At 40.1% G+C, this 19,673-nt stretch overlaps 1 protein-coding gene across 1 annotated transcript in view; it reads left to right on the plus strand.

The window, feature by feature from the left end:
• Window positions 1–19,673, plus strand: part of TMEM131L (transmembrane 131 like) — a 158,593-nt gene that overhangs the window by 97,609 nt on the left and 41,311 nt on the right. The window contains exons 8-17 of the mRNA XM_025874341.2: window positions 9,873–9,950; window positions 10,146–10,299; window positions 11,644–11,702; window positions 12,018–12,126; window positions 13,813–13,906; window positions 14,409–14,562; window positions 15,389–15,559; window positions 16,888–16,957; window positions 18,050–18,167; window positions 19,256–19,397. Of these exons, the coding sequence (XP_025730126.1) occupies window positions 9,873–9,950; window positions 10,146–10,299; window positions 11,644–11,702; window positions 12,018–12,126; window positions 13,813–13,906; window positions 14,409–14,562; window positions 15,389–15,559; window positions 16,888–16,957; window positions 18,050–18,167; window positions 19,256–19,397 (1,149 nt within the window). The remainder of the gene's footprint in view (window positions 1–9,872; window positions 9,951–10,145; window positions 10,300–11,643; window positions 11,703–12,017; window positions 12,127–13,812; window positions 13,907–14,408; window positions 14,563–15,388; window positions 15,560–16,887; window positions 16,958–18,049; window positions 18,168–19,255; window positions 19,398–19,673) is intronic.

Genomic DNA, 19,673 nt, shown 5'->3' on the forward strand with positions numbered 1-19,673 from the left:
ACTACTTTGTAGGATTGCTATAGCCGTTGACTAAATTCATGCTTGTAAAGTGCTTAGAACTAGTACCTGGCACCTAACTAAAATGCATTCATCACTTAAAAAAAAAGTTGTGAATCTAAACCTTCTATTGTGAAACTCTTGGAGAATTTTTAAATTCAGAGATTCAGTCGTCTGGCAAGACATGGAAAGTTCAAGGCTATAGTCCCATATCAAATTATCTTGGCTTGTGAGTTAACATTAAAAGAATTTGAAGCCCTCCCCAATTTCTTAGTTTTTGGTCTTAGCCCGAGAGGTTGTCCATGCCTGTGTGAGCTGGGGAGCCTTCAGCAGCTACGGCCAGGGCTGGCTCTCCCTAGAGTGCATGAGGCTTCCCCAAGTCACACTGGCTTAATATTAAGTCACTTGGGGCGCCTGGCTGGCTCAGTTGGTAGAACATGCGACTCTTGATCTTGGGATTGTGAGTTCGAGGCCCATGTTGGGTATAGAGATTACTTAAAAATAAAAAAATAATCTTAAAAAAAAGTATCAAGTCTCTCTTGAGCCTCTCTTGAGTCTAGAATCTTAAGACACAACAATATCAGATATCAACCTTCCATCCACAGGACTTGGAAAACACGCCTCCCATCCCAGCCCCCAAGGGACTAATTCTAAGCAGAATTATTCCCAGCCCTTCATTTTTGCCAAAAAGAGGGATGGAGGGTGGAGAGCATCACCTTGGCTTTGGCTTTAGTTTATGCCAGTTGTTCTGATTCCAAGACCTTTGCATTTAAACTCAGCAGGGAGAGATTGCCTGTCAGGAGGCTTCCCTGGAACCTCAGGGGCTTGGGGAAGCGCCACTTGTACAGACCAGCTCCTCTCGGGAGGTAGCCCCTGAGGTGCTCTGGTCTTCCCTCCGAGTTGAGCACTTGGCAATGGTGGCAGCCCAGTCACAGGTGTGTCTTTGTTCTCCTTCCTTGCACAGAACCCTTGTTTCTGGCACTCCTGTGCTGAATGGTGTGGACACCCTGTTGAGGATGGAGCAGCCTCAGTGCCTGGGCAAGGGCACTGGGATCTGTGCACACACTGGTTTCCATGGCCTCTTACGGTAGATTTACTTAGGCTCCTGGAACCTACTTAGAGAAGGCTTTTCCCGTTTAGCTCCACCTGTTTCGAGTGCAGCATTGTTCTCAGCAGATTCTTGGAGGGCAGCTGCTGTTGACATTTGGGAAGCTTAGGGCCTGGTGGGAATAGCACATTGGCGGTGAGCCACTCACTGTCTCCTCCAGGTTGTGAGTGCGCCCCTCTTTCTCTGCAGTTGTGGGCTATGCCTCCAGGATGCTCTTGGTTTCTCCTGGCCCCTCTTCCTCTCAGGAAGGCTCAGTTGAGTTTCTAGCCATTTAACCAGCTTTTTTGTTAGTCTTTTTCTTTCTCTAACACCTGTAAGGCTGCTACTGTTTTCTAGAATTGGTTCAGTCCTTTTTTCTTTTTCTTTTTCTTTTTCTTGTTCTTTTTGGTCTAGATTATATTATATATGTACATATATAATATAATCTGTCTATATATACATATGTATTTTTTTTCTCTAGATGTTCCTTTAGATATTTTCTGTGAGTTCTCCTAAAGGAAGAGAGATTAAAATCAATTAAGTTCTGGGTCTGCTAAAAGCATCTATTCAGACCAATCTTCCCTTCCTGTGTTGGAGAGTCTTCTGCAGGAGACGCCCCCCTATCACACCAACGTCTGAATCAGGCCGGGGTCAGTCTGTCTCGACAGTCTTGCCTGGTTCCCCTTGAATGGGTTTCCTCTTCTTGCTGCGCCTTCTCTCAGACTGAGTCCTGCTTCTCTAAACTTCTCGAACATGTTCCCCCAGGGCACGGGCAGTAACTGTGTCTCTGCCTGATACGCTCTGAGCATTCTGCACTGATCTTCCCGTCCCCCGTCCCCCTGGACCTGCCCAGGTCTTATGCAGTAGTCCAGGGGACAGCTGTCTCAGTCCTCAGTTGCTCTTACTGTGGATTCCGTACCTGGCTTTAGAAGTGCGTTTCTCCCTAACTTCTCTAACGAAAGCCTGGTTCTTTCGGGGGGAACAATCCTGTCTACTGAGGTCTTGCTTTTCTTCTTTCATTCCATTTTTTAATTTTTATTTATTTATTTTTAGAAAGCAAGAATGAGAGAGAGAGAGAGAGCACATGAGAGGGGGGAGGGTCAGAGGGAGAAGCAGACTCCCTGCTGAGCAGGGAGCCCGATGCGGGACTCGATCCCAGGACTCCAGAATCATGACCTGAGCTGAAGGCGGTTGCCGAACCAACTGAGCCACTCAGGCGCCCTCATTCCATTTTTTTTAAAGCTCCAATAAGCACAAAGATCTGTCTCCCTCATTTCAGTTAGCTACCAGGTTATCTCCTTCTCTCTGTCTGTCGAGCTGGACCTTTGAGGTCTCATTTTCTCATTCAAATTTTGTCTAGTTGTTCTCTAAGAGGTTAGTCTTTCTCTTAAGGGGAGCTCTCTCTTCCTCCTGCTCCATCAACCTGCCTTTTTTGTTTTGTTTTCTGTTCATCTTGCTCTGATAGGAAAACTAAACCGTGTTTCCCTAACTTTCTAGCACCTCTTTGATGTCCAGAGTGAACCGGATTGTTTCAGCCTTAGTGGTTGCCTTCTTTGTGCATGCAATAATTCTGTCAAATGGCTTCTCTGCCTCAACTCAAGATGAGAGCATATCTTCTATCTTATACACTTATTGCTTCTTTATTTATAAAATTTGCCATCTGTGTATCTGCCATTTTGGATCTTGAGCATCTAAAGCAGTGGTTAGCATTTAGATGATTAATAAATCTAGAGCCAGTGAGTTGAGGAGGAACTTTTGAGTCTGTGGACCAGTCCACATGAATTTATAACTAGAGTCTTTCATAGTTCCAATTCTTAGCCATGAAGATAATGCATAAAAAAGGTACAGATTTTGGAGCAACCTGACTGCCTGTATGGAATTGGACCCAACAGTTTCTTCAAGATCTGGCTATAAAAGCAGACGGTCCAGCTCTGGAAGCTCTCTCTATTGTGAGGGGAGCCCTGACTAGGACATCTTTTCCTTTTCCTTTTTCCTTCTCCCCCTCCCTTTCCTTTTCTAGTGGTAAAGTATATACACCATAAACTACCATTTTAAGTATGCAGTTGAGTGGCATGCAGTACATTCACACTGTTGTGCAATCATCACCACCATCCATTCTAGAACTTTCTCACCTTCCCCAACTGAAACGCTCATACCCACTACATAGCAACGCCCATTAACCTCTCCTCTCAATCCCCCTCTCAGATCTGCCTTCTGTCCCTATGAATTTGACTATTCTAGTCCCCCCCCATATAAGTGCAATCACAGAATATTTGACCTTTTGTGTCTGGCGTATTTCACTCTCTTGTAATGTTTTCAGGGTTCATCCATGTTCTAGTATATGTGTCAGAACTTCTCTTTTAAGACTAAATAACATTCCACTGCATGGATACACCATGTTTTGTTTATTCATTCATCCATGGATGGATTTTGGGTTGTTTCTGCTTTTGACTACTGCATGTAATGCTGGTATGGATTTGGGTGTACAAATATCTGTTCAAATCCCTATCACTTTTGGGTATATACCTAGAAGTGGAATTGCAGATCATTCAGTATCCATGTTTGATTTTTTTGAGGAACCACCATACTCTTCCCCACCGCGTGATCCTTTCCTCCATAGCCATGGCTGATTTTTGCCATGGCTATGCCTATTTAGGTAAAAGCTGTGCCCACAGGGGTGCCTAGGTGGCTCAGTTGGGTAAGCGACTGCCTTCGGCTCAGGTCATGATCCTGGAGTCCTGGGATCGAGTCCCACATCGGGCTCCCTGCTCAGCAGGGAGTCTGCTTCTCCCTCTGACCCTCTTTCCTCTCGTGCTCTCTATCTCTCATTCTATCTCTCTCAAATAAATAAATAAAATCTTAAAAAAAAAAAAAGCTATGCCCACATTACTCAAGGTCAAGCTACCACTGCCTGCATCACAAAGCCCAAACTTTTGCCAAGCCTGGGCCCAGGGTCAAGTTCTGAGCCAGGCCTTCAGGACCCACTTGCCATTTGCTTAAGGCCCAGCAGCATCCAATTGTCTAAAAATAGCTGCTTGCCTTTGGATCAAGCCACCATATGCTGCATGACCTACCAAGGTGCAAATCCCACAAGGCTGTCCTGAAACTGCCAGCCCAGCTCGGAACAGTTAAAAGCCAGCTCCCCAAGTGCAAAAGCCAGAGTGTTGCACAATACAGGCCACTGTCACTTGGTCCAACGAAAAGTCTCAGGATCTAAGTGTTCACTTGTTCTCCACATTGCTTTTTTTGTCTGTTTTTCAGGGTCTCTGGCACATTTCAGGAGGGTGGAAGGTGGTGGGCAACAAATGGCTCTTCTCTTCTTTTGGGTTCTGAACCAAATGTGAAGTAAGACAAAAAGAACTTGAAGTGTTTAAGAAAAAATAACAACAACCACCCACTTCTCTTAGAAACCAAAGGAGAGTGGAAGAGGAGTTTCCCCTCTTACAACTTTGATGTGGGAAAAATGCTTCCCAGAAGCATTTATTTGTTGTGGAATTTTACTCATTTAATGCATTAACTGTGAATGAACAAGAAAGGACAATAACAGTCCCTTTGGAAGGTCTACTCTGTGCCCTGTGCTGTGTCCTGTGTATCTCATTTAGGGCTCTTAACATAGCTGCGAACTCACTAACTCTGTGTTATCGAAGAAGAAACTGAGTCATAGGCAGGGTAGGGGATGTCCCTAAGGTTTTGTGGCTGGGGTTTCATCTCGAATTGAATTCACGGCAAAGCCTTCTCTAAAATAGATGTGGATAAGAGGAAAAGCAAGACATGTACATTCATCCCCTCCCCCCCCTTGAAACAGAAAAACAAATTCCAGCCATTTCCTCGGTTTTTACAGATATTTTAGCGAGGGTTTGGGCAATGTTAGGTGAATTTTGTTCCAGTGGTTAAGTATCTAAGGATTAGCAAGGCAGTGGTTATGGGGAGGGCTGAAGCCCCGTTGCTGGTGAAGGGTGAAAGCAGCCCTACGGTGCTAATAACTCTGCTGAGCCCGTCCGTTGTGCAGAAAACACTAAATTAGGAGTTTGGTTATAGAGCATGGCCGCTGTGGGGAAGGGACCCAAGAGAGGGCCTGTTTTGTGCAAGCTCATTTGCTATATAGACTGTATTGTACCTAGCACTGTATATGTGGGCCACCCTCTGGACTGGTCACATGGCTTATACAGGATCTGGGTTCCTGCTGACACACATGCTGGTGTAAGACGTTTACCTGGATAAGAACCTTTAAAATTTAGCGTTCAAAATTGTGGAAGGGGAGAAAAGCAAGACCTAATATTGGAATTTATCTATAATTCTTTTATATATTCCTTAACTATTCCTTAAATACAAGGTTTCTGTGTGTGGTCATTACTATGAATGCCATGATTTCAAGGCCCTTGATCACTATATTATAGATTCTCATATGCTTTTGTTAAGATGTTGGTTTATTCTTGTTAGTAGAAGTCCTCTAAGAGGGCAGGACTTCAAGTCTATCATTTTCTTCCTCTTTACTTGTACACGATCCCCCCACAAGTCACACTCTGCCCGGGGCCTGCCGCACAAACACCAGTTTCTTAGCAAGAAGAGAACTAGGTGATTTCTTCTCTCTTAGATCCAGTTAACTAGAGTCATAACACAAAACCATGGGAATATAAGCCGTTACAAAAGGGGGTTTTTAACACTGCCATTTTCTGGACTATTATTGCATAATCTCCCGGTAGGGTTTTCTAATACGTGTTTCCATGGTGAAGAACTTTCCGGCTTTTAAGTTTAGGAGAAGTAGACTTGGTCTGTTCTGATTTACTTAGAAAAAGTACTGACCTGTGTTAAAAGACCTGCAGGTTTTTTTCTTCTGGTTTTCACTAGCCAACCTTAGGACCTTTGATAAGTCATTTAACCCCACCAGACCACATTTCCCCCCATCTTCTACAAGAGAATAATACCATATACTTTACATGGAAATTACCAATAAATTATTTTATTTTTTAGCTGTAAAATTTATGAACTAATTTGTTAAAGTGATTTGGGGGGTTTGAAAAGTAGAGAAGTAGGTTTCTGTTTTCCTTTTATAATCTGCCCAGGCACACTCTTGGATAAGGGGATGTCCCACCATCATAACAAATGTGCTCAGCTGGGTCCCTTTCAGAGAGAATTTAATCCGTGTGTGTGTGTGTGTGTGTGTGTGTGTGTGTGTTTGCCCCAGGTTTCAGAGAGAATTTAATCCGTGTGTGTGTGTGTGTTTGCCCGTGTGTGTGTGTTTGTGTGTTTGCCCCAGGTTTCAGAGAGTATTTAATCCGTGTGTGTGTGTGTGTGTTTGCCCCAGGTGGCTCATGTTTTGGTTATACTTTACTTTCTTAAGTCAAGATTACAATAGTTTTGTTCTTTTGATAAAGACATGAACTGTTTAAATTGCTCTTCTAGAAAAATTGGCCTGCTTTAGGGACAGTTTGGAGGTGCTGCGACTCCCCCTTGTGGGACTCTGAAATGTTCTACAACAAATGAGACAATTTGGTAGTTTATTTTTGTTATGCTTCCAGCTAAGAGAGGAATCTTACTTAAAATGGTAAATTATAAATTCATCTAGAAACTTATCAAGAATGACCAAATACTGGGCTTTATATTACATCAGATCACTGTGCAAATTGGATTGTTTAATCGTGTTCAAAAATCATAATTTTGAACTTACAACATTTCAACGTTTGAAGAAATATTTTAGGTAAGAGAATTACCGTGTGAGGTTAAGGCCTATAATTAAATTACTGTAAATTTTCAAAAAACACAACTATTATAAATGCATATGTTGAAAATGTGTTGATATGGGTTTTTCTTTAAACTTTTTTTTTTTAAGTTTTAGGTCAGAAGTACATGTCAAATGACAGGCTTTGGTATATTCTTTTATTTTATAGCTATTGTTTATTATTTTTAGTTTCTTGCCCATTTCAAGCTTGCCTTTTTCAAGCAAGCATCTGTGGCTGTGTGCCCACTTCTCTTCATTCACTAATTGAATATTGAATTAAGTGGTAGACATTGTGGTAAAAACATCAAACAAGGTGCTTACGATCTGGGGAAGACAGACCTTGAGCAGGTTGTTACATTATAATGAGGAGTGTTCAGGAAGGTCAGGGAAAAGGTGCTGTGGGTATAAGTAATGGACAGTTACCCCAGCTGTGATGTCAGGGAAAACCTTGGTGAAGGGGTTATTTGAGCTGGGCATGAAGGTTTAACTAGGTAGAGGAAGGCTGGATATGGGGATGTGAGTTCACAGCAGAAGAATACATTCAGAGGTTGAAGGCAAAACAGAGCAGAAAGCAGACCAGTGAGGCTGGAGCATAAATAAGGAGGTAGAGACTGGGCAGGTGCCTGAGTTTTGAAGCTACAGTAAAGGATTTGGTCTTTGAAGGGTTTTGAGCAGATAATGGCGTCACCTGATTGGCACACTTGTAAACTCACTTTTGATGCATTGTGGAGACCGGAATGGAGAGGGCAGAGGTGGACACAGGGAGACTAGCCTACCTGTCTTCCTCCCTCCCTCTCCTCCTCCTTTCCACAAGGACGAGCGTCCTTAAACTTTTTCTGTAAAGGCCTAGAGAGTAAATTTTGGCTTTGCAGGCCACACTGTCTCTGGTGCAAGTACTCATCTCTGCAGCTTGTAGCATGAAAACAGCCACAGACAATACACAAAAGAATGAACATAGCTGGGTTCCAATAAAACTTTATTTACAAACAGGCAGTGGGCTGGATTTGGCCCATGGGCATAGTTTGCTGACCTCCGATCTCCTCGGTATTGGGAATGAAGAGAAGTGAATGGATTCAAGGGTACTGAGGAGGTAGGGTCAGTATAACTTGGTTATGGGTTTGTGTGAGAAGGGTAAGTGAGGAGGTGGAGTGAAGTTTGTTTGCAGGTTTCTGTCATAAATAACTGTATGAATAATGATGCCACGATGACACGCACAGCAAGGGTAGCTGTCTCGGCGAGTGTGAGCATTCAGGAGGTTGCCCGGCCATTGGTTGGGCATAGGTGTGTGGAGAGGTCTGAGCTGGAGAGAGAAGTGCAGGCAGCTTCAGTGTGTCACAGAGCTTGCCTGGAGAGAGATACTGAAGAGGGCAAAAGACAGAATCCGGAGTAACTCTTAACATCTTGAGAGGAGAGGGGGAAGAGCCACAAAGGAGGCGCCAGAGAGGAAGGAGAAGAACCAAGAGAAGCACAAGTGGATAATGGGGTTAAACTGGCAGAAGACTTGGGCAAAATGAAAAGTGTCTCTTGGATTGAGATATGAGGCGGTCATTTATAACTTTGCGTAAAGCAATTTCAGAGAGTAGTGGGCTTTTTCTTTCTTTGATGGTGGGACTCATTTACAAAAAGACAAATTCAGAAATGTAGTTCTTCCTTAAGATTTTAGGTTCAGTTTACAAATGGTATTGTTCTAAGTCTAGTAGATACTAGCAATTACTTTTTAAAAGAGCTTTTGGTTAATATTTGGTCCCATTTACAAGCTTGGCTAAACTCCTTAACTATCTTTACTGCATTTTAAAATGCATTATATTTGATTCCAATTTTGGTACTTTATTTTTTATTTTTATTTTTCTTATAATTTTTTTAAAGATTTTATTTATTTATTTGAGAGATAGAGAGAGGGAGAGCCCGAGACAGGTGAGGGTCAGAGGGAGAAGCAGACTCCCCAGTGAGTAGGGAGCCCGATGCAGGACTTGATCCTGGGACTCCAGGATCATGACCTGAGCTGAAGGCAGTCGCTTAACTGACCGAGACACCCAGGCGCCTCAATTTTGGTACTTCATTTGCTGAATGACAATTGCACTAGTTAAAAATGTGTTTTTTTTAACGTAATATACTTAGGTAATTCTTAATAAATCTAACAAATTAAACACCATCGTGGTGGTTCTACTTAATACTAAATCTTCCTGGAGTGAATAAATGCTTACCCACAATTAAGTCAGCCAAGGATTTGGGGAATGCCCCTTACTATACTGAGATTTCCTGGTGTCCTGACTGTGGCTGCCAAGCCGAGTGCCTTTTTTTATTTTATAATCACTATGCCAGACACATCAGACTGAACAAAAAAGGAGCCCTCACAGCTTAGGTTGTTTGGATTTACATGCCTCACTACCTGACTGCTCTTTGCCTTCACTGTATGCAGCCCCCACCTTCCCACCCACATGGCTATGTTCCTGGGTTGGGGTGTGCATTTCCTCCTCTTAAAGATATGCCAGCTATCATCCCATGTGGCTGTTAAGATCTTTGAATTTGATGAAATTCTGCGTTCTTTTCATTTATTTTGGTCTCTTCCATCCATAGCTCTTTCACATATTAAAAATGATCATGATGGCCAGTGGAATTTTAGACCCCTCTGAGTGTTTTGTCACCACTTCTAATGTCATTCTACTAATGGAAGGCAGACATAAGAACAGTTAATTGGCTATTACTGGGTGAACCTACTTTGAAATGAAAGACTCCTATGTTGAAACAGAATGTTCAAAAAGTACAAGAAATGCCAAACTACAGTGTTCCTGTGTATATTTAGAACATATTTATCTCCTTACTGCCATAATAGGAATTTTCATGTTGCCCAAGGGAGAGCTTATGATTTCCATTAGAATGTAAGCTCAGTGACAGTTTTCTGTCTTACTCATGTTTATTTCCAGCTACTAGAATAATACCCAGCATTTAGCAGATACTCAAATATTTATTAAATGAATGAATGTCCTGAATAAATGATAGTTTACTACGAATATGAGATTGAACTTTTTGCCTCTTTTAAGTGTTTACCCCCGTTTTTTCTTCTTTTAGGCAGAAACCACTAATACTAGCCTCTTGCAAGTGCAGCTGGAATGCAGTTTACATAATAAAGTGTGTCAGCAATTAAAGGTAAACTAAAAAATTCACTGTTTTTATCCTTCCTTTCCTGCCTCTTGGCTTGGAAATCAAAAATAAAATGACATATTTTGCTTTCAGAAATGCACATGCCCTTGCTTTTCTTTTCCTGAATTTGAAATCACCAAGTTTGGATGTTTTTTTTTTTTTTTTTGAGTTTTTCCTTTTTTTCCATCCCTCCAATCTCAGAGTTGTTATATGGAATCTGATGATGTTTTACGGCTACAAATGAGCATAATTGTGACCATGGAAAACTCCTCAAAAGAATTTGAAGAAAACACACAAGATTTGTTAGATCATCTTTCTATTATTTATGTAGCTACAGATAAATCTGAGACCTCAGGTAAGGTGGAATCTTTTAAAATTTTTATTATATATTTTGATTAACGTGCATCATCATTCTTAACAGCATTGACTTGTAGATTCTATCATATATGCAATGCAAGACAAAGAGCCTTTGCTTTCATTACTAAGAGATTGAAACTAATTGGTTCTGAATCTGCAACTGCTAGTAAGACTGTATTATTTTGGAGTAAATTAAGTGGCAACTGCGAACCATTCTGAGTTTCCTTGGGAATAATTTTTCTTGGCATTCTGGAGATAGTAAACAAGTTAAACAGGCACAAGAATCTAATATAAATATTCACAGAGTATTTTAAGTCTCCTGTTTCTTGTTCCATTGTTACTGATTTGCAGAAGCTCAGTTAAATCATGCTGTTTTGTACTTTTAATAGTTGATTGGGTGCTGGTTGTTCCTGGATGCCTGGCAAGTGAGGATAGTGAGAATTTTAGTGTTCATTTCTATGAATTTTGTCTTTGAAAATGTGTGTGCCATGTACCAGAAGTTACCTAGTTCATCAGTTTAAGTTTCTAAGAACTTTGGTAGGCAACACACGTTATATAGTCCATAACATTTATCACATAGACATTTGCTATTATCCATTGGTTAGCAAGGCTGTGCTGGTATATTTGTATATATATGTGTGTGTGTACTTGTGTGTATATGCGCACACACACACACACACATATAAACATATATACGTATCTGGAGAAAGAATTGTTAGCAAAGCATAATTTTATTTGGGAGTCTTAATTGTTGGTCAAGCGTCATTTACTTTCCAATCGTCAGAATTGGTTATAGTAGTAATGGTTCAGCAGGAGAGCTGCCCTGTCCTTGGGCTCATAGTTTTGGTGATTCTCAGAATGGCCAGGTAGACAACAATGTAGAGAAGACCCCTGTCCCATGGGGAGCACTTTTGGTGAAGGTTAAAAGGAAGGCTGTGCTTTGAGATCCCAGGGTTTTGTTTTTCCTCAAATATGATCATCTAAATAAGGAAATGAGGGACTGTCTAATCAACGGGAGGACATAGCTTTATTTAAAGCTATCCAGTTGGTTAGTTTCATCCAGAGGAGTTATAGCATGGCCCTAAACTCAGAGTTTCTCCACGGGTAGTTCATCATCAGTTAGAGATCCTATATTTGAAGGTCAGTCTTTTTGTATGGATCTTTTTTCTTGTGACTTAAAAGAATACCCAACAGAAAATAGCTCCCTGTTTCAATTGTAGTGTTGAAAAACGAGTCACATTTTGTATAGAAATGTGTAATACGGTATTTTAACTCCTATGTTAAGGTGTGAGAATGAGATGGCTCTTTGTTTTAACCTCATTGCTCTGATTTTTTTGGACAGATGATTCGGCAGTAAATATGTATATATTACATTCAGGAGACAGCCTTATTTGGATACAGGTAATTGTAAATGCTTACATAAAGTAAATTTTAAACTGACAAGGGTGTGTTTAGTTGGAGAGCATGAGGATTTTTCAGGAACAGTTACAGAAACACTTGTCTCAGTTCTCTTTTGCTTTAATTTATACCCATTTTCCCTTGCTTGGACCCATATTAGGATGAAGGTTGTCAGCACCCCCTTCATACTGTTATAGACACATATGCTGAGCAGTTACTTGTATGCCAGCCTGAGCCACTTATTCTTTTAACAGAGTTGATTCAAATGGGATAAACATTCACCCAGCTGAGGATAGTAATATGGAGTTTTTTTTGTAGGATGTACATCATTTCTCACAGAGAGATGCTCTGTCCCTGCAGTTTGAACCAGTCCTCCTACCTACTTCTACGACAAACTTTACAAAAATCGCCTCTTTCACTTGCAAAGGTATAGATTTTAAAAATATCGGAGATTGTCTTTTTTATTTTCATTATCTAGTTATGATCATTCTTTCTATGAAATGACTTAGAACTACAGAGTAACAAGTAAGGTTTTCAGAAAGCGAATGGGTTTGATTATAATACTGCAGCCTTAATAGTTCTGAGAGAGAGAATCACGGAAAGAATGATTGTTGGTGTCACTTTTATTCTGCCACATGTGTAGGGGTTTGCATTTAAAGCTTAACTGCCCCAGTTGTGTTTCTTGGTGCAGAATGCGATGCAGATCTAGTGAGTATAAACCCAGTCCTCACTTTGGGTTCTTACTTATTTACGGTAAAGTTCTGTAAAGAAATGCAGATGGTCTTAAACATATGAAAACATGCCCTGCCTCACTTATATTTCAAAAAATGTTAATTAAAGCAACACGTGAGATATAATTTATTACTTAGATCAATAAAATAAAAACATTGTTAATATTCTGTGTTGGTAATGACTAGGGGGAAAAACAGATATTTTTGACAAGAGTATAAACCAATGCAGGCTTCTTTAGAGGGAAAATTGACAATCTAAGAAAATTTAAAATGCACATAGATGCTCTTTGATCCTTCTACATCAAGGAACCGTCTGCAGATATACTCATGTACGTATGCACAACTGTACCTACAGAAATGTGCACTGTTGGTGACAACAAAGCAGTGTCAATATCCATCGATAGGGGGCTGGTGAATTGTGCGTGTCTTGTTTTTTAAGGGGTGTCTATGTACTTGTGTATGTACAGAACACTGGATGGATGCATAAGAATCTGCTAACAGTTGTTTCCTCTAAGATGATTGGGAACTCAGGAGTGAACAGTAGACGTTATTTTCACATTTTTGTTAGTGTTTGAATATTTTCTTGGAGCCATATCTGTAGCTTAAGAAGAAAAAAAAGACTAAGGGAGCCTGGGTGGGTCAGTTGGGTAAGCATCTGCTTTCAGCTCAGGTCAAGCCCTGAGTCAGGCTCCCTGCTCAGCAGAGTCTGCTTCTCCCTCTCCCTCTGCCCCTCCCTCCTTCACGCGTGCGCCTGTGCTCTCCCTCTCTTTCTCTCTCTCTCAAATAAATAAATAACCCCCCCCCAGAAGACTTGAGTATTAGTATCAGAGTTAAGAATTCAATACCAGTGTCTTAATATTACAACCTAGCTCAAGGAAAGCTTGAAAGTGTTGTTTTGATAATTCACAATGTTTCGGACTTCATTCCTACTTTCACTGTGAAGCTCCTTCTTGCTGTTTTGGTTGTCTTCCTTTCTTGCTCCTATCTCCACATGCTGCACCCCACCCAGCTGAGCATCATTTTTCACTTTTGTCATCCCTGGCAGAACTAAAGACTTTATTTATGGTGAATGCAGATCTTTGTAAAGAGAAGCCACAAAGCATTCACTCTCTCTCTCTCTCTCTTTTTTTTTCCCCCCAAAAGAAGAAATGAGAGGTTGGTTTAAAAAAGGGGTGGATGGGGGGGTGGGTGGCAGACACCGTGTTCTAGATGATTGGCAACAAGCCAGCAGAGAAAAAGATAGGAGTGTTTGAGAAAGGATTTTACCATTGATATCTGATGCACTGTTTCAATGGAGGCTGAAAAGCAAAGTAATTAGAAAGTTATAAATAAAACATAGATCTTGTTTTTGTTCACATATATTTCTTTGTGTCTCAAAACAGCTACGTCATGTGACAGTGGGATTAAAGAAGACACGAAAAAAAGAAAAAACACTTCAACACTAAAAGCATGTCTCTCCTCTCCTGTGGTTCCAGGGTAGGGTAATGATTCCACTTTCCCTTAATCGTATGTTCGTTTGTTTGTTTTCATCTCGCAGTGATTTGAAAATATTACCGATAAGATGAGTGTATGATTCTCTCTCTCGGGACTTGCCTTCCATACATCAACACAGCTAACAAGCAGTGGGAGGGCGGACTGCAGACTGGGGGGGGGGAAACCGGATGGTTCAGTTAGCGGCGCAGGTCCTGGGCCAGGGAGCCGAGCTGGGTGTGGGATAAAGAAGAGGGCGTGCCTTTGGGTCCTGGCTTTGCCCTGGCGGCCTCCATGAGCTGGCCTGGTCCCTCTCCCTCTGGCCTTCAGATGCTCCCCTTGTGGGCGTGAAGGGTGAAGAAGGCAGTCTCGAAGCTTGTTTCCTAGCACTACCAACCTTCATGCTCTGACATTTTATGATGCTTCTCTTTTTGCCCTCAGAGGCAGGGTGAGTGCTGACAGTTGTCTCAGGCTCCAGGCTGATGGCGTGTCTGTCCTGTGTTCACAGGTATTTTAGAATGGACTCCTCTGCAGCCCAGTTTCACATAGAGACTCATGAGAACACATCAGGAGTTTGGTCAGTGTGGTACCTCAACCATTTCGACCGTGGCGTTGTATTACAGGATGTGTTTGTTTCCAAGGAAACCAAGCACATTTTAAAGGTACATATGGTATTTTTATCCAGGTTTTAGCCTATTTTAAGCTTTATTTAAGGTCAGATGCTATGAAATTAATATTTATAAAATTTCATTTTTACTTCTGATTTTTAAAGCAAGTATTTTTCTTTCAGTATTTTCAGAGTTACCTCTGGGACCTCTCTATTTATTTTTTTAAGCTGTTGTTCAAGGAGTTAAAAGGGACCAAGATATATTCTTAAATAATATTTGCTCTTATCATTGTTCAAAAAGATTACAGTGTATAATTTATACTAAAAAGATGGTATTTATTAAAAGCCTAATTAATGACAAAATAGACTTTTTCAAAATACTACCCCATGAAAATTTCAAGATTACTTTTGTGAAATTTAAAAGCAGTAGCATACACAGCATTTAAAACCTGTCATTTATATAAAAATATTTCAATCTTTGACCTGAAAATAAGTGAGTAAAATTATATTTTTAAAAGTACAGAAGACCTTTAGCATCATACTTTATAATGGTCTTTTTTTTTTATTATGTTATGTTAATCACCATACATTACATCATTAGTTTTTGATGTAGTGTTCCATGATTCATTGTTTGCATATAACACCTGAGTGGAGATTCAGGACGTGCCCTCTTTACTACCCATCACCAGGCTAACCCATCCCCCCACCCCCCTCCCCTCTAGAACTCTCATTTAAAAAAATTTTTTTTTATTATGTTAATCACCATATATGGAACACTACATCAAAAACTAATGATGTAATGTATGGTGATTAACTTTATAATGGTCTTAATCCTAATTAGTGTTAGGAAAAGTAATTTCTCTTGCTTTTTTTCTTTTTAGATTCTGAATTTCACTGGCCCTTTATTTCTACCTCCAGGCTGTTGGAATATATTTTCTTTGAAACTTGCTGTTAAAGACACTGCCATAAACCTATTCACCAATGTATTTTTGACTACAAACATAGGTGCCGTTTTTGCAATACCTCTACAGATTTACTCAGCCCCAACCAAGGTATTGTTTACAACACTATGTGTTATAATTTTCATAATAATTACTGTTTATTAACTTACAGTGCTTGGGTTTTATTGGCAGAGTTAAGCTTAGAGTTCTTGAAGACTATCTAAGAAATTTGAAGGATATTACCAGGCCAGTCTTATATGGTCAGTTGTTTAGATATGGAACTCTTTATTTGGAAAGAGTTTCTATTTTTCATAAAGTAATTTGAGGTTCTTGAATAAAATAATACAAATAGATTAATCTCATTTTCATTTGTTTCCAAAATTTGAAGAGCAAGGAATATATGCTTGCTATAGAAAACGCAGTTGAGCTTTTGGTGCATACTAGCAGTGAATTCAAGTAAACTAGACGGTCAGATGCTTTAGTTAGGCCTCTGGTAAGTGACTCTCAGTTGCTTGTAATCCTTGCATTTCTTTAGTGGGCCAAATCTAAAACCTGAAAGGGTTATCAATTAAAATGCTTTCTAAAATCTGGGTAAGCCATATTTAATTTAGATCTTATCTTAAACATGTCTCATTTTTTTCTTAATGTTTATTTATTTTCATTTGGTTACTGTTATTGCTTCTTTTTAATCCAAGCTCTTCTGTATAACACTGGGTTCTAATTTTTCACTATGAGACATTCATGCAACCATCTTTATGATTTTTCTCACTTACTAGCTTTGGTGTTTCATAGATAGAAATGCCTCATGCTTAGCTATGGGCTTAAAGGTAGGACCTCTAAAATTAAACTACACAAGATGCAAGCTTAATTCCATTCATCTGTATTTCGAGCAGGGGAGATTTCTTAGAAATCTCCTTTTTCCGATCAAGAGTTGCATTTTAAGAAGAGCTGCTTGTGGGAGGGAGGAGGCAGGTTTCACATATATGTGGAAGTAGGAAGTAGCAAGTCTGTGCTTTCCCAACATGTGGGAAGTGGAACATCAGTTTACATGTCCCAAGTGGTTTAGGAGTTACTATAGATTGGTATACTGTTTTTCAGAAGATTAGAGTACAGTTTAAAAAACAAAAAACCTGTCAAGAGTGTCCTGAGATTAACCTCTAAATCAGAAGGCAGCTTTGTGTCTTTGGGGCCCAAGGATCGTCCCTATGGGCATTGAGGATTGTGCAAAATCCCCTGCCGTGATCCTGTCTGTGACAGACAGTTCAGAGCACTCATTCAAGGAGCAGGGAAGCTAAGAATTCACTTTCTTGTTGTTTGGCTTCTGGTTAAAGAGAAATTCACTGAGGTGGAGGCCATTGTCTGCTTCGCATTTGAGTGCATTAGGATTTTTATGTTTAGTGTTGTGTTTTAAGTTATTCATATATTACTTTTCAATCTAGGAAGGGAGTCTGGGTTTTGAAGTGATAGCACATTGTGGCATGCATTATTTCATGGGAAAATCAAAAACAGGTAAGTATTTTGCCCTTAGGCTTTCTATAGAACTCTAGTTTGGTGTTGGGTGGGAAGTAGTGAGGAAAAATAGCATTTGTAGATAGAATAATTAATACTGTAAACATAATTGTGTCATATTTTATTCTTAAAGAGCATGATCATTCACAGAATGACTTGAAATTGTTAAGAATCCTCCAAAAACACCCAAGGTACTTGTGTTAATAATGTCCCCTTGAACTTTTTGTAAGGGATTTTTTTTCCAAACACATTATTTGATGGTCACAGCAGCCTTGTGTCCAGGAATAATTGGAAGGTTCCAGTTCTTTTATAAAAGGGCTGACTACAAGTTAGTAAAAATAACCTGGAATTGCATTTGAAAACTTTAGTTATAGGAACATAAACATCTTACAGGGGGTGCTAGTTGTGGTGTGAGATTGAAATACATAGTGTTGATATAGAAGCTCTTTCTCGTCCTTCTCCTGCCTTCTGATTTATTAAGATATTTAATGTAAGGAGACTGTTACAGTACAGTACAAGATGTCTTTGGGGAGATTCCCACTTTCTCATCCTGGTACGCTCTTTAGCACAGATCAGACAGAATGGATAAGTAGAGAGGGCGAGGTGAACGGGAGGCCAGTTTGTAAATATAAACATGCACCTTCTCCAGGCCCAGCCCCTGGTCTGTGCCCTTCTTTGGGAGGACTGCTGTTTGTCTATCAGCACTGATCCTAGTCGCTGAAAGACTTGGATGATGACGAGCTCTGTTTACAGGGAAGCAGTTTGGCCTGTTAGCTGGAAAGCTGTTAAAAATCATCCAAGAATAATTTTAACTTGTTTCAGGCTGTATTCATGAGCCATGTGTCTTTTATGTTATTACCTTTACATAATTCGGTTTAGTTTTGTTTTATACATGTTTGTTTGATTTGATATGTCATTTGCCATTGGGTTAGAGGGACTCCTAGTAAAGTACAGTCAGAGGAAAGTGGGGGAGGGGATGTTGATTCGCTTGGCAGTCCTCTCAGTTTGAGAAGTTTGACAGCCTGTGGCTTTCTTTCCTAACTGAATTGCATTTTCTGTACGTCTAAATATTACATCTGATCTAACTTGTAGAAAATCCTAATTGGGAAGGGAGTCTTTCTCTGGATCGGTCTACCTGGGACGTGGATTCAGAACTTGCCAATAAATTGTATGAAAGATGGAAGAAATTTAAAACTGGTGACGGCTGCAAGTATGTCTTTTGTGTTCACCTTTGCTTGTCTCTTTTCTTCAGCACCGGGTCAGGGAGGGGGAACACTACTACGTAGTACTTTATTGAATTTGCACGACTGAGTTTTTAATAATTAGTATTTCTCTTGGGCCTTTTATTTTGACAAATTTCCAACCACAGAAACGTTGAAAGTATAGTACCATGAATACTCAAACATTCCTCATAAATCCGGGATCCATTCAAGGACCACGCATTGCATCTGGTTGTCATGTTTTCTTAATTTTCTTTAGACGTGTATCTCTGCCCCCCCTTCCTTCATCTTTCATAATGCTGACACTTTAGAGAGCCTTAGCCAGTTGTCTTAGAGAACCTTCAGCGCTGTGGGTTTCAAGTTTACATTCGCTTTAAACATTTTTGGGAAGAGTGCTGACTACTTGGTTGGTATTATGTCCTTACCATTGCATCACCTCGGAAGGGACATATATGTCAATTTGTCCCATTGTTGGTTTTGCTAAGTTGAATCATTTGACTCTCCCCATTGTATGTGTGACAGATCTCTCTCTGTTATAGATAGATTTTTCCTTTAATAAATAATTAATAAATAATATGTGCCATGATAATTTGAGATCATATAAATTTCCTGTTCCCTAAGAGCATGTCACCCCATGATCTTAGCATCCATTGATAATTCTTGCCTGGATTGGTTAGTTGTTAGATTGATGGCTGCAAAAATGGTGATGTTTCTAATTATTTTGTTTATTCTACATTCTTCTTGAGCATCCCTGTGGATTCTTTGTTCATTACCACCACTTACCACCATTATTATTTTTGATGCTAAATTGTCCCAGATTTGACTGATGAGAGCCCCTTCAGGCTAGCTTGTTGGTAGCCTCAAATGTTCTTACCATTCATTCTTTGAACACTTCCTTGCTTTCTAGTAAGACAGGATGTTTCATGATCATCTTGTATTTTCTCTTCCCCAGACTCATAATAAGCCATATTTTTCCCCAAGACCCCTTGTTCCATTTAGTGGGATTGATATTTAGTGACTTCATTTTTTTAATGTCAAAATGATTTTTCAAAGTAATTTTTCTTTATGAATTACACAGGAGGACTGTTTTAGGAATGACACGGTTTGGTCGCTTGAAGAAATCCAAGGAGTCGGAATCCTTTGTTTTCTTTCTGCCTCGTTTGATTGCAGAGCCCGGCCTGGTGTTGAACTTCAGCGCAACTGCCCTGAGGAGCAGCGTGGTGAGGGTCGCGTGTCTCCTTGTCAGCAACGCCCCAGCTCTCGGGTTCTTGAGTTACCAGAGTCTTTCCACCTTCAGAATACTGTTTCAGAACCAAACATAATTTAAGTTCATTTTTAAGTGACACACATAGGCTGTTTAGTGCATTTAGTAGGGAGGTGTCAGAAGAACACAATGAGTAAAACTCAGAATGCATGAAACGAATACATTTTCTGAAGCTTGTTTTCGATTCAAAATCTATCTGCCAGGAAAGTGTTCAGCTATGAACAACAGGGCA

Source organism: Callorhinus ursinus, unplaced genomic scaffold, assembly GCF_003265705.2.
Source record: "Callorhinus ursinus isolate GAN/ISIS: 27379988/994484 unplaced genomic scaffold, GSC_fseal_2.0 scaffold4, whole genome shotgun sequence".
Taxonomy (NCBI): domain Eukaryota; kingdom Metazoa; phylum Chordata; class Mammalia; order Carnivora; family Otariidae; genus Callorhinus; species Callorhinus ursinus.